At 55.2% G+C, this 13,645-nt stretch overlaps 1 protein-coding gene across 2 annotated transcripts in view; it reads right to left on the bottom strand.

Moving 5' to 3' along the window:
* Positions 1 to 6,463: 6,463 nt before the first annotated feature.
* Positions 6,464 to 13,645, bottom strand: part of BNIP1 (BCL2/adenovirus E1B 19kDa interacting protein 1) — a 7,728-nt gene continuing 546 nt past the window's right edge. The window contains exons 2-6 of one of the 2 annotated variants that reach the window (XM_006765399.2): positions 12,230 to 12,322; positions 10,850 to 10,941; positions 8,316 to 8,417; positions 8,003 to 8,121; positions 6,464 to 7,068 (exon numbers count right to left, since the gene is read on the bottom strand). In XM_006765399.2, the coding sequence (XP_006765462.1) occupies positions 6,872 to 7,068; positions 8,003 to 8,121; positions 8,316 to 8,417; positions 10,850 to 10,941; positions 12,230 to 12,322 (603 nt within the window). In that variant the 3' untranslated portion in view covers positions 6,464 to 6,871. Of the gene's footprint in view, positions 8,122 to 8,315; positions 8,418 to 10,849; positions 10,942 to 12,229; positions 12,323 to 13,645 lie in introns of both variants that reach the window. The other variant, XM_006765398.2, reaches the window with a different exon arrangement.

The raw sequence follows: 13,645 nt of genomic DNA, 5'->3' as shown, positions 1-13,645 counted from the left end.
GTTCCCGGAGGGAGGAACCTGGCTCACGCCTGTTGTACCAGTTACATGGCTGCGAAACGGGGACGAACAGCAGCCTGGGCGTGGGATCTCCAGCTCAGAGGCACTGGGTAGACTGTGGTTGGCGGGCTGACAAGTTCGGATTGCGAATGTGACCTGCTCTTTGCTTTCCAGGTTTTCGGTTTAGAAAATGGTTAAAACTCAGGCTATTGCCACCGCATTCCTTGGAGGCCCTGGATTTCACACCCACGCCTGATCCTGAGGGGGCGGCCGGCCACGCCTGCATCCCTGGACAGAAGTGTTTGAAGTCAGGGTGACGCCGAGTAACATGAGCTGCGGGACTGAAAGATGGATGTAAATATTGTCCCTAAAAGCTCACCTTCCTGCAAATCCGTTTTCCAGAAGGGAGATGTTTGCCTTCTTTTCTGGCCTGGCTGCGTCCGCGCAGTGCGCGTGCCCACATGCCCGCGTGCCCACTGTCAGTCTCTTTGGGGATGTTTCCAGGAGGTAGTTTCCAGTTTTTGAGGGACCACCATGCTGTCTTCCCCAGGAAACCCCTTGTTGTTGCTTTGCAAAACGTAAGCCTCCTTCTCGCAGCCCCTCTCACAGCCCCTCTGCCATCTCGGCCGAACCTCCTGATGGGATGGTCCATGCCCACGGCCGCCTCTGCCCTCCCCCTCCTGAAACCACCAGGCAGGGCACCCCAGGTCTCAGACCCGGGCTCCTGGGCCTCCCTGGCCTCTGGCACCGGGACCCTCCCCTCCTCTCCACCTGCCTCCTGGGCCCCTGCGTCCAACCCCCCACCCCCGTGCTCTCTGTGCCTCCACACTCCTCTGCTGGGCCCTTCTCACCCTCTGCCCTGGGCATCCCTGCGGCCCAGCGGCCCACCAGAGCCTCCTCTTCCCAAACGCTCTGCTCTGCAAGGGACCCCACCCACCAGGAGGCGCTGCGGCCATGTGTGGGGACACCTCTCCCCCTGCCCTTTCCAGCTGCCCCACCCGCCACTCCCCCAACCCGAAGCTGAGCTCTGCGCTCCGCAGGCAGCGTGGCCTTCCACGTGGACTTGGCGTAAGTGACCAACTGGGACTGAGGGCCTCCTGCTGCCGGAAATGGTGCCGGGAACACACAGGCCTCTCCACTGCCTGTGCCCTGTCTGCTTCCCTTCGTTCGTTTTAAAATTGTTGCTAATAATGCATCCAGCGGGGCTGCGGCCTCCACACAGGCCCGCCCCCGCGTCCTCACTCCGCCTCTCCCATGCGCGCTGTCTCCAAAGCACCCAAGGACTCCCTCACGCCCAGGAACGGACACGTGCAGACGGTCCCTGGGACTGACACCCAGAAGCGGCGTCCCTTGGGGCAAAGAGCGCACGTTCTGCAACTCAAGTTATTGCCAAGTGCCCTCCTCAGGGGCTGAATGGGCCAATCCTCGCCCAGAGGAGATAGGTGGCAGCTGTCACTCCCTGACTTCGAGACTGTTCAGCGCAAGTCCAGCAGCTGAATGGAAAGCTGGCGCTGATGCGCCCGCAGGTATGCAGGAAGGGGGGTGATGGGCTTGGGAAGAGGAGGGCGGAGGTGCAATGGGTACCTCTGTCTCAGCTCCTCAGGGTCAAGGCCACCTCCCCCCAGCTGTTTAAACCTACTGGGCATCAGCATATCAAACGCCCATCAAATGGAGTGGAAAAGTCTCCTTAAAAAGGGCCACAGCTGGTGTCAAACAACAACAGTGGAGCGCTGCTAAGGGAAGCGTCTGTCTGAGAGCCGGGAGCAGACGCTGGAGCAACAATAAATCAGCTGGAAAAGTGAGGAACGTGGCCCTGTGTGGCCCTGGGTGGCATGATTTGTGCTGAACACAGACATGCCCGCTTGGTTCGGACACATGAAGTAATTCCGGAAGCGAGTGGTGAGTTGCGGGCCCGGGTGTGGCAGACGGCACACTCCTCGCGGAGCTGCGCGGGGAAGTGCGGGGATTCCCGATGGACTGGCAACGCAGTGGGCTTCCCGAGCCCTGCTCTCCAAACTCACGGCCCAGCATGTCCCAGGACCGGGGTGATGGGGGCCTGTGTCACTCACCCCACCTCTGCCAACACCGAACAACATGGGCTTCTCATCGCTGCTGCTCCGGCGGGCAGGACATGGAATCCTCTTCCCGTTCTGTGGGCTTCGAGGTGAGGTGGAGTCTTCTCCCCCTTTTTCGGCCCCTGACCCCCGGCTCGGCCCTGGCAGTGACCGTGGTGTTTGTAAGCCCAGGCCCCGCAGTGGGCTCTGAGCAGAGGGGGCCTGGGCCTGGAGTCCCAGGCAGTGCTGGCTCGCGCTGGCTCTCTGGCTCTCGCTGGCTGTCTGTCCTTACCAGGAACAGGTCAGAGACGATAGCAACACGTCCGTGTCTCTGCATGGCAGTGCTGGGGGATGAGGGGAAGTCCCCTAAACCGCAGAACCAAACTCACATTCAGTTATGATTGAGCAAAAATTTAAGAAAAACAAAAACAAATAAAAAACGTACCCTTAGATTTACTAACCCACTTCCCACCCTCCCCCTCACCCCCCTGGGTTTCAGGCTCTCCATGGCTGCGAGGACCTGAGGCTGAGGAACTGCTCCGGGCACACAGCGCAGCAACAGCGCATCCGGTGAGCAGGTGCCGCCTGCAGAGCCGGGGCCATCCCTCCAAGCGTCAGATCTGGAGTTAGCCTGGGAGCCAGCGAGTCCACGCCCAGGGACACAGCCAAGAAAAGTGAAAACACATGTTTTCACAAAGGTTTGCCACTCATTCATAACAGCCAAGAGGCAGAACGACCCAAAACGTCCATCAATCCCCCAAGCACCCGCAGGGGTCAGTGCCACTGGCTGTCCCAGTGTCCCGATAAGCAAGCAACAGAGGGCCCGTCCTCGGGCGTTTGGCCAGGAAGGGTACCATTCGAACCCACCTCTCTGCCACCAGGGCCGCACATGGACCATGTGCTCACGGGCCCTGGGGTTGGCCGTTGGGGCCTGAGGGGGGTGGGTGACAACACACTCACACTCACACGCCCGCAGCCCTCCGTCCTGACAGCGGGCTGGGACTCCTAGGCGTATCTCTTAGATTAGCCCGGCTATTTTTGCTCTGCCCTTGCTCCGGGAGGAAAGGCAGCACGGGCCAGCCCTCAGGCCGGGCCCAGGGAGACCATCACTAGCCAAGGCGAAAACAGAACTGATTTTACAAGCTTTTCTCCTTAGAAGCGTCTCCCAATTGAGGCACCTGCCAAATTGCTTCAGCAGGGCCCTTAGGGTCCTACATGCACCAGCAAAGAACGGTGCTGACCGGGACCTGCTGGGTCTCACCTTCTGGATAGCGGGAGGAGGTGTCAAGAGGAGAGGCTAGTGCCCTGCCGCTGGTGCGGCTCCGTGGCTGAGCCTGGACCCATGAACCAGGAGGTCACGTTCAATCCCTGGTCAGGGCACATGCCTGGGCTGTGGGCTTGATCCCCGGTGGGGGGCGTGTAGAAGGCAGCTGATCAATGATTTTCTCTCATCATTGATGTTTCTATCTCTCACTCTATCTTCCTCTCTCTCTAAAATCAATAAAAACATTTAAAGGAAGAGGAGGAGGAGGAAGCTAGAGCGGACAGTCCAATTCAACTCAATTCTGACACTAGCTACCTGGAGAGAGCATCGGATCCTACAGGTTCAGGTTCAGTCCCACAGTCCTGCCCCGCCTTCCACTTCAGACGCCAACTGTGAGTCCAGATTGCTGTCTGTGCTTCTGACCAACAGGCTGTAGATTGGAGGCTCCCATGACCCACTCCTTGGGTTCAATTAATTTGCTAGAGTGGCTCACAGAAATCAGACCTAGCACTGACTAGATCACTGGTTTATAATGAAAGGATCTAACTCAGGAAGTGCCAGATGGAAAGGACGCATGGGGCAGGGCCCTGGGGAGGGGTGTGGAGCTCCCATGCCCTCCCCGAGCGCACACCTGACGCTCCAGAACCTGCAGGTGTTCACCAGCTCTCTGCACCTGCCCTTTAGGTTCTATGGAGGCCTCAGCATAAAGGCATGGTGACTGAACCCCATCTCCAGTCCCTCTCCCTGCCCCAGAGGTCGGAGGTGGGCCTGACAGCTCCAGGTCTCTCATCACAGGGTTGGCTTCTCTGCAACCAGCCCCCTCCTCGGGCGGCTGCAAAAATCCCCATTAACGGAGCACAGGCGTGCCGGTCACGCTCCTCACAGGAAATACAATGGTTTTAGGGGCTTTGGCAGGAACAGGACTAAGACCAAATATGTAATTCTTATTATAAATCACAATATCGTAGATGCTTCCACCGTAGGCCTTTGCCTAGGTGGTCCCTGTGTGATACTCCCTTCCCTTGAATGTGTGTGTGTGTGTGTGTGTGTGGTGTGTCCCCTGTCCCCCCACCCAAGTCTTTGCTCAGATCTTACCTCCTCAATGAGGCCGACTCTAACCACCCTACAAATGGCCACGCCTACATTCCAGATCCCCATGAGCCTGCTCCACTTCCCCCCAAACGCTTTTTCCCACACAGTAAACGATTTTTTTAATGTTAACTGTATCACCTGCCGGCCTTCCCCCACTTACTGTAAGCTCCATGCCCCAGGGAACCTGTCTTGTTCACTGTGTATCCTAACACCGTGCCTGGCACAGAGTCGGTGCTGAGTAAATATCTGAATGAAAGCCCTCTTGACAGCTCTATACTTTTAATTCCTTGATTATCCGCTAATTACAATGCGAAATACAAGCTTGCCCCACTGTTTAGCAGCAAAAATAAAGTCATTCATGAAATGTCTTCCAAAAACAAGATCTATAAGTAAGCTTTGAACATTTGGGTTTTTTTTAAAAAACCTGCAAGTCGGTAAGAGCATTTCATATGGGCTGATGGGGTTAGTCCTACATTCTCCAAGGCCATAGAGCGAATGTGAACAGTGCCCCCTCATGGCTGAATGTGGAGACGGCAGCTTCCTGATGGGCGGGGGATGACTTTCAACCCCAGTGGCTGATGGGAGTTGTAAGATAAATGTTATTGATGATATTTCAAAATGGATCAAATTCAACACGATTTCCAGAAGGCAAGTAAAAGAGGAAAAAGTGTCAAAGAAGGAATTTTTAGGAGTACAGAGCCCACACATTTCCATGTTGTGAGGAGGATTTTGACAGTTTGTGGGAAGCAGTAAAGAAAAATGTTAAGACAAGAAAATCCTAACTTGATAACATCCAGCTGCTGCCCTTACAGCTGGAATCTGAGCGGGGCTTTCCCATCTGCGCTTTCCTCTCAGCTTCAGCTTAACTATAAATAAGACACATGTGTGCCAGTTTACAGCCCGCGTCTCCTGGGCCAGAGCTGTTTAAGGATGTTAGCTATAAAGTATAAAGCATGCCCACACGACGACTCAAAAGCTACTCATCAAACGAGTCAGCCTGCGGTGTGCAGCCAATCTCGTAGCTCGGTCCCGTGACCACCTGGCACTTCAGAGCCGAGGCCTTCACTGAGGCCCCGCCGCCCAACCACATCTAAACAGAACCGCAGCTGCACGCCAGCTCTCCCCAGGGCCCGGCTGTTCGCCGCAGGACCCGTGGGCCCTGAGCTCCGCACCCGGGACTCCCACTGCTGTCACCTGGGAGCTGCACGCGCCTTCACCTTCTCCTTTGATTCTCAAAAACGGACTCTGCGAGCGTCTATATCAGTGATGGCGAACCTTTTGAGCTCGGTGTGTCAGCATTTTGAAAAACCCTAACTTAACCCTGGTGCCGTGTCACTATAGAAATTTTTTGATATTTGCAACCATAGTAAAACAAAGACTTATATTTTTGGTATTTATTTTACATATTTAAATGCCATTTAACAAAGAAAAATCAACCAAAAAAATGAGTTCACCATCACTGGTCATAGGTTCGCCATCACTGGTCTATATGGACGATGGCCCCCTCAGCGGGGAAACTGAGGCTTAGTGACATGAGGTCACTTGCATGACCACGTGGTCCGTTAGTAATAGAGCCAAGCGTCAATGTCCATGCTCTTCCCACTCTCCCCTCTGCCTCCACACCCCTCTCCCAGGGCCTCTGGGCTATAAATAGTGGGGAGGCCGGGATGCGTGTGCGAGGTTAGCCAGGCCCCCGCAAAGACACTGATGTGTCCAGCCCGGCCTGGCCCGGGCCTATCCCCTTGGCCTCACCAGGACTCGGGCCCAGACAGGCCTCAGCTTATCACAGCTTCACTCTCCTGGGTTATATTTAGCTCCGGACCCAGAGAAAGGTGGGCCAGCCCTGCGCCAGGGCACCCAGGCAGGTTGTCTCCTTCTCCCTGGGGGAGGGGCCGCGGCTGCTTATCGCCGTGTCTGTAACACTGCGTGTGCCTGGGGCTCCAGGCTGCTTTGTTGGATGAACAAATAAATGACCAACGTTCATGTCCTAGAAACCTGGACATCAAAAACAGAGGCCCACAAGGTCCCGGGGGGATGCCTTATAAAACCAAATGCATTTCACTCTATTCAATAGTCAAGTTTATTCAGGAATGGACCCAAGTCATCATCCTCCCACCCCGTTTCTCTTCCCTCCCCCTGATCAGGCGTGAAGGCCGCAGCGGGAGAGGGAGAGAGAGGAACATCACAGCCCAGAGGGCGGGCTCCGCGTGCCCCACGCAGCAGCCACCCCGTGTCCGTGGCTCTCGGAGTCCCCGTGCCTGCAGGCGTCCGACCACAGGCCTCCCCTGGCTCTGCCGTCCTTCACAAGGCAGCCACCTGCCAGAACCGGCGGAGCATGGCCGCCCGTCCTGCTGAGCACCTGGACCCCGGGAGGTGGGTCGGCTGGCAGCTGGGCCAGAGCTCAGGAGCCTGGCTGGGTCCTGACACCAGAGCTGAAAGGGCAGACGCTGGCAGCTCTTGGCTCTTATAAAAATGGAAAGAGCCGCTTCTTTACAATGTAGAGAACCGTAGCAAGAAACAGGGCCAGGGCCAGGAAAATGAGCAGCTTGTCCGTCAGCTCTCGGCGATTATATTTTGTGATGAGCTTCCGTCCCAGCTGGATGGTCCCCGACATGGACTTGAATTCTTCGTTGGCGTCAAGGATAGTCCGGGAAGAAGTGACTGAAACATAAGAGGGAGGGAGCCTGACTCAGAGGCTGCAGAGCGGACAGTCCGAAGCTGGCCTGCTGGCCGGGCTCCCAGCACACTGCTCTCTGAAGCAAGTTCCCAGAGCAGAGACTGAATAGAGACAGCCAGAGTGGAGACCAGGACAAACTCCCCTGGGTCTCACCCGGCTCGATCACAGGCCACAGCGGGGAGCCCCAGGTGGACCCCCAGGGAGAAGGGCAGAGAGGCTCTTCCTCACCGCGACCTCGGCCGCCGCCTGCCGCCGGGCGCTGCTGAGACCACCCGTCACAAAACCAATCCCGTGACCGCGGATTGGCCCCATGAGGTCCATATGGGGACAGAAGCTGGAGGGCACCAGGCCCTTTAACCTGTGGGGGCGCCCTGCCAGGACACCTGACGGCCAGGTCGCTCTCTGTGGGATCAGGAAAGGCAGGGCTTGGCCCTGCCACCAGCCCTCACACAAGCAAGTCCTTCGGTCCCAGCACACGGCTATAGCTTTAAAGACGGGGCGCCTGGGCTTGGACACCAAGTGACACCTACCAGGAGGCACTTGTCCCCTCAGGGTCGCTGTGCCCGGGAGTCGACTTTACCGCTGAGCGTGGGTACGTGGGCCTGCCACTTGGGAAGAAGGTTACCTGGCACGATTCCCCCACAAAGTAAAGCAAGGCATCACCGAACAGCCACAGAAGGCAACCTGCTGTTACGTGGACAGCGAGCGTGAAAGAGGCGTGTGAGATGCTGCCATTCATGGAAGAAAGAGGCGGATGACACCATCTAATTTGCGGTGCCATCCCTGCTGGAGACCGCAGATCAATACAGAAGCAACTGGGAGCCGTGGGCAGGGCAGGCAGCGTGGACAGGGCGGGGCGGAGGGGCCTGGGGCAGGTGCCGGGTCCCGGGAGCAGCTTCCCCTCCAGCCCGGCGTTACCCAGCGTCTGCATGGCTTCCTCGCTCTGCTGCACCTGCTGGGACATCACCCGGCTGATGCCCATGAGGTTCTCGGTGATGGTGCTGGACGTCTGCGCCAGGTTCTCTTTGGCGGTTTTCCTAGGAGTCCAGAGGAGGAGGAGGAAGGTCACAAAAGCCTGGCTGCGGGAAGCCCGTAGGCAAGGGAGACCCATGCTTCAGTCTCTCACGCGCATGCTGTTTGCTGCATGTTCCTGGTCGTGCCCAGGAGTGTGCGGAGCCTCTTAACGACAGCCAGCAGGGCGTCGGGCTGCCTCTGCAACAGACACAGATACCTTTGCCTCAAGAGGTCTCCTCCCTGGAGCAGCTCTGCCTTCTCTAGGTTGTCGATGGCGATTTTGCAGGTGAGATTCGCTTTCCTCCACGACGTCTGATTGCTGGAATCACAAGGGCACGCGTGAGTTTCTGCTGACTCTGCTGGGCTGACAGTTCCAGTCACAGCAGGTCTTCCCTCCGGCAGGTGTGGGGGGGGGGCTCGCAGGGGTGGCCCACGGAGTCCACCCCCACCTCCCGCCGCTTCCCCCTCCTGTTGCCCCAGCAGTTGCAGCAGCTCAGGCCCCGGCACCTCTCGTCTGGGCCCTGGCCGCCTCCGGGACAGTCTCTTACTGCCCGCACTGTCCCTGTCCCCGGGCAGCCCGAGGGAGAATCTGGCCTTGGCACACCTCTCTCTGCAGCCCACATGGCTCCAGACTTCAGGGTAACCTCCGATCCCCAGCGGGGCACACAGGCCCGGCTCTGCCCAGCTCTCCACACTTCACTGCTCTGCCCTGCACGCGATGGGCTCTGCCCCTCGAGATCATGCCTCACCCATGTTTGCATGACCAGCACCAAACTGACAGTTTCTGGCCCCGCTGTTCAGCCAGTATATGTTGTAAGAAGTAGAAAAATCATCAAAAGGCAGCTTTCCTCCACATTTCTCCAAGGTCTGCTGTCCCACAGACAGATCGCGGACGACACAAACACAATGGGCCAGCAGGCCGGTGGGACATGATTGACATGCGTTACCCGCTCTCCCTGGGAGGGACAGCTCCGACTGGGTGAGCGGCGGCCGGGAGCCAGCAGGGCCGCCTTTGGGGGTGGACCAGAAAAAGCGAGTGGGTCCCTCCGAGAACCAAGCTCATGCGCAAGAACGCGTAGGCAGCGGGCTCACACCCGCCGCGCTCCCCTGAAACACTTCAAGCCACGTGGAGAGTGCGTGGACTGACAGGCGGTCTCCTCCAGCACCAGAGGCTGTTTTCAGATTTGTCCCTGACGCCTGACCAGCGGCTGCTATGCCATTTCATGGCTAATGTTTTAAAAAATCAGTGACCTTTTCAAACTGTCATTAGCAAGGCAGTCTGCGTGCCCCGTGATGCAAGATGAACGAGCAACAGTGCCCGCTCGAGGGGCTCCCATTTCCTGTGAAGAAAGACAAGCAAGCCGACATTTACTGTTCCGTGTGACGAGCACGGGCACCCTGGCAGGCCCAGCTCCCACACACCATAGCCAAAGCCTTGATTGACTGCTCGTTCCCCTGCCCTCGACTCCACAACTTTCCGCCCACGCTCAGTGATTCTGTTTGGCATAACTTCTGTACATTATACGGCAATCTTCCTTCCTCAATGTTTGTCATCTAGTGCCCTTGGCGGCCCTGGGAAGCAAAAGGCGTCCTGACACAAAGTATCACCGAGCCAAGCACTTTAGCTCTGGTCATCACTCACACCTCCCTCCCCACTCAGACCAGCCTCCGGCACACCCCCGGCCTGCACACCCGGCCAAGCGGCCTCCTGACCGCTGGGTGTCAGAAACTCAGCTGCCATCAGTGGGAAGACGCTGGAACGTCTCAAATCAGAAGCAAAGCCGCAGACAAACACGGATGTAGCCGAGTTCGACCACCTACGAAGGGTGAAGGGAGCCCTCGGGAGGGGCCCCGCAGGGCTTTCAGGGAGAAGAACGGCCCCCGTAGGGCTGGGGAAGGTGATGGAGCCTCACAAAGGCTTTTAGTTTTTTTACATTTTATTTTTATTGATTTCAGAGAGGAAGGGGGAGGGAGAAAGATAGAAACATCACTGATGAGAGAGAATCATTGATCAGCTGCCTCCTGCACTCCCCCCACTGGGGATCGAGTCCGCAACCCAGGCATGTGCCCTTGACCAGAATTGAACCCAGGACCCTTCAGTCCACAGGCCAACGCTCTATCCACTGAGCAAACCGGCGAGGGAGCCCTCAAATACTTTTGCAATAAAATCCCTCTTATGATTATGGTACAAAAGTCAAAAGTGAAGGGACAATTCAGACTGTTTCAGACAATTTTGCTGGAAAAGTCTCCCAATTCAATACCAAGAAATAGCACACACCTTCAATTACAGAATCAAGCATTAGCACACAGTCACAATCACTTCAATTTTATATAACATGAGCTTATTTACATGTTCTTGTTTCATTTTTAAGATAAAGTCCCCTTCAAAACTTTCTAAACTTTGGTCCATCTTAAATAGGTTCACTTCCAGTGGACTTTTTCTGGTGCCGATTCTCCTTAGATAAAAAGGACCTATATTATAACAGCAAACCTTTTTTGGCTTTGTTTTAAAAATATAAATACAGTGTAACAAAGCAAATATAAATGTGCTTTTGTAAACTGTGCCCATTCCACCTACCCAACAGCCCCTGCGTGCCCTCCCCTGTGAGAATTACTCATCTCGAGAGGACATCCGTCCGTGTGTAAATGACACAATAAGTCACTGACCCCAGGTGTCTTAGGCAAACCCAGGGAGGCTCCCGGGGAGCACGTGACCAGCAGAGGCCCCTGGCGGGAGGCCAGGCCGCCTACCTGAGCATCTGCTTCTTGTGGTTCTCCACCTCCTGGAGCAGAACTTGCTTGTCCGACTCTTTGTCTTGCTCTTTAGCCAACTGCTCCAGCTCCTTTGGGGGAAAGCAGCTCTGTGTGAAAATCACTGTAAAGCCAATACGAAAACCAGGAAGCACTTCTAGTTCTAGCCAGGCCATAAGCAGCACTGGAAAACCCTCCTAGAGCAGGGCACTGAGGAATGCCCAACATCCTTTTAGATAGAGCCGAGACGGTAAGAAAATAAGGACAGCCCTAGCTGGTTTGACTCAGTGGATAGAGTGTCAGTCTGCAGACTGACGGGTCCCAGGTTCAACTCCAGTCAAGGGCACGTGCCCGGGTTGTGGGCTCCATCCAAGTAGGGGGCGTGCAGGAGGCAGCTGATCAATGATCCTCTCTCATCATTGATGTTTCTCTCTCTCTCCCCCTCTCCCTTACTCTCTGAAATCAATAAAAATATATTTTTTAAAAAAAGAAAGAAAATAAGGACCATCCCAAGACCCCACAACGAGGAGGAGCCCGAGACCAGCGCAGACAGCCGTGAGTGGTGCGGCTGCCGGAGAGGGAGACGTGCGCCTGCCACGCAGCACAAAAACCTGAACAGGAGACGGACCCCACTTAGACATCATGGGGATATCAAAAACCGGATTCTGAAAACTGCCCCGGAAAGTTCCTTTGGAAGACAACACGCAGGGCACAGACATGCTGTTTCTGAGGGTCCAAACAGCCAGTTTCTCCACCAGCTCTGGACTGCCTTCTCGGGTTCAGTTGGTGGCTGGCATCTGGGGCCCTGCAATATGAACAATCTAAGGCTTTACACCCCAGCACCACATGCAGGCAGAGCAGGTGCCCAACACCTTCGGAGAGGCAGGCAGCTCTCTGCCACCCTCACTGAAGGCACAGCGCGGAAACACCTACGTCATCCACACGGGTACTGCTCGCTGTTGTGTTTTGAGATGGCACATATACTGTAGTCACATTCAGGAGCATATATGTGCATATGATGCGACTGGTGATTACAAAACAGGGGAGGAGGCTGGGCAAAGCGACAGCCTCAAAAATTTACCCAGGAGACACTGGTGATGGACTGGGGTCAATGGGTTGGACAGTGGGAGAGAAAAGAAAGTAGTTCAAGTGACCGCAGAGCTTTGACGTTGAAAACTTCCAAGGACAATGGCGTCCCTGCCACCGTCTGTCACGGTTGGCTGTGCGCTGCAGGCCTCAGTTCCTAGCAGTGACCTGGACAGTAGGTTAGTACAGCTCCCTGTCTACAGGTTTAGGAAGAACCCGGACAGCTCTCAGTCCCAGGACCAAGCCCCCTTTCTCGTTCCCCCTTCCTTAGCATCTCAGTTCTGCGCTGCTCACCTGTATTCTGTGCCGCAACTGTTGGAACTTCTCTTTCACTTTAGCGTTCAGTTCAGTAAGTGCACTTAATGGTCCTGAGCAATCTCGAATATCCTAGGAGACAGTGAAGAGATGAGGGGGCCTTTCTCAGGGCAACGAAAGAAAATGACAGCATCAGTACAGGGAGCGCTGGCTTATGCCACAGCTAAGGTTGGCCCCCCGACCGTATTTCAGCCTGGTCTTAGCTGTTTACCTCTGCGACACAAGCAAACACATTATAATTTACACTTTTCTCATCCCTCTCTAAATTGACTGTGAATAGGTAACATAAAAGCATAGAGAGGAACGCAACGCTGTCTTGACTTACCAGTTCCTAAAGTTTAACAAAACGCCACCTGGCAAGTATGAAAGCCTTAAAGTAGCTTGTGTATTCAACTAAAATGCCAATCCAAAGCAGATGCTACTAACTTGAGACCTTTGGAAATCGGGGCGCTGAATTCTGGGCATCAGATGACAAGATTAGCTTCAATCTGATTTTACAAACCACCTATTATAGAGCGCAGTGTTTGTAGACAGACTCAAGGGTAGGTTTAGAATTCGTTTCAGGACAGTCAGAATTAGTGGAGCAGGCCCTAGAGCCAGACTATGCGGATTTCAGATTCTGGCTGTGTATTTATTAGCCGTGCAACCTCGAAAAAAAATCAGTTGAGCTCTGAGCCTCAGTTCTGTCCCTCATCGTATTACCTACTGCATAGACCATGTATGTCCAGAATGCATTTAGCAGAGGAACTGAAGCACAGTACGAATGCAATGAATCTAGCTATAATCGCTCGTTCTCATTAGATTTCAGAACTGTCCCGGCACTTGGTGGTTTACACACGGGAGAAGGGGAGTGTCAATGTTTGCATTAAAACTTCCTCACTTGTTCTCTGGCTTAATCACTAAATCACACTTCCTGGCAACTCATTAGATTTATTTTGCATCTGGTTTCGGGAGTGGTGGTGGTGGTAGTGGTGGTGGTGGTGGGAGGCCCTACTTTCCTTCACTTTTTGTCCCCGCTAGTTGCAAACTCTGAATCTACATCTGATGTTTAGTAACATTTATTGGAAATGGAAACGATTTGCCGAAAACCGAGGTTTAACTCTCGGTTTCCTTCCTGCTAAACGAAAGGAGCTGCGTTTACATTCCTACCCTTGCGTGTGCCACTGGTTCACTGCACTGTTACCTTCTACCCCTCAGCGGCTCAATGAAGCTAACGCACGTCGGTGCCCTGGGCCCCTTCCCGGGGTCCCCGTTTTGCCACCACCCGCCTTCAGCTTCAGGCCTCGCCACTTGACTCGGTTTCCTCATTTCCCAAATCACATCTTCGGCCCGGGGGACGTTCATTTTCCCCCTGTGCCGCCCATGCCAGGTTGGGGGCCACGGGCCAGAGGCCCA

This window comes from Myotis davidii, unplaced genomic scaffold (genome assembly GCF_000327345.1).
Source record: "Myotis davidii unplaced genomic scaffold, ASM32734v1 scaffold399, whole genome shotgun sequence".
NCBI lineage: Eukaryota > Metazoa > Chordata > Mammalia > Chiroptera > Vespertilionidae > Myotis > Myotis davidii.
Note: the sequence above shows the minus strand (reverse complement) of the source record. Positions and strands in the feature narration are given on the sequence as shown.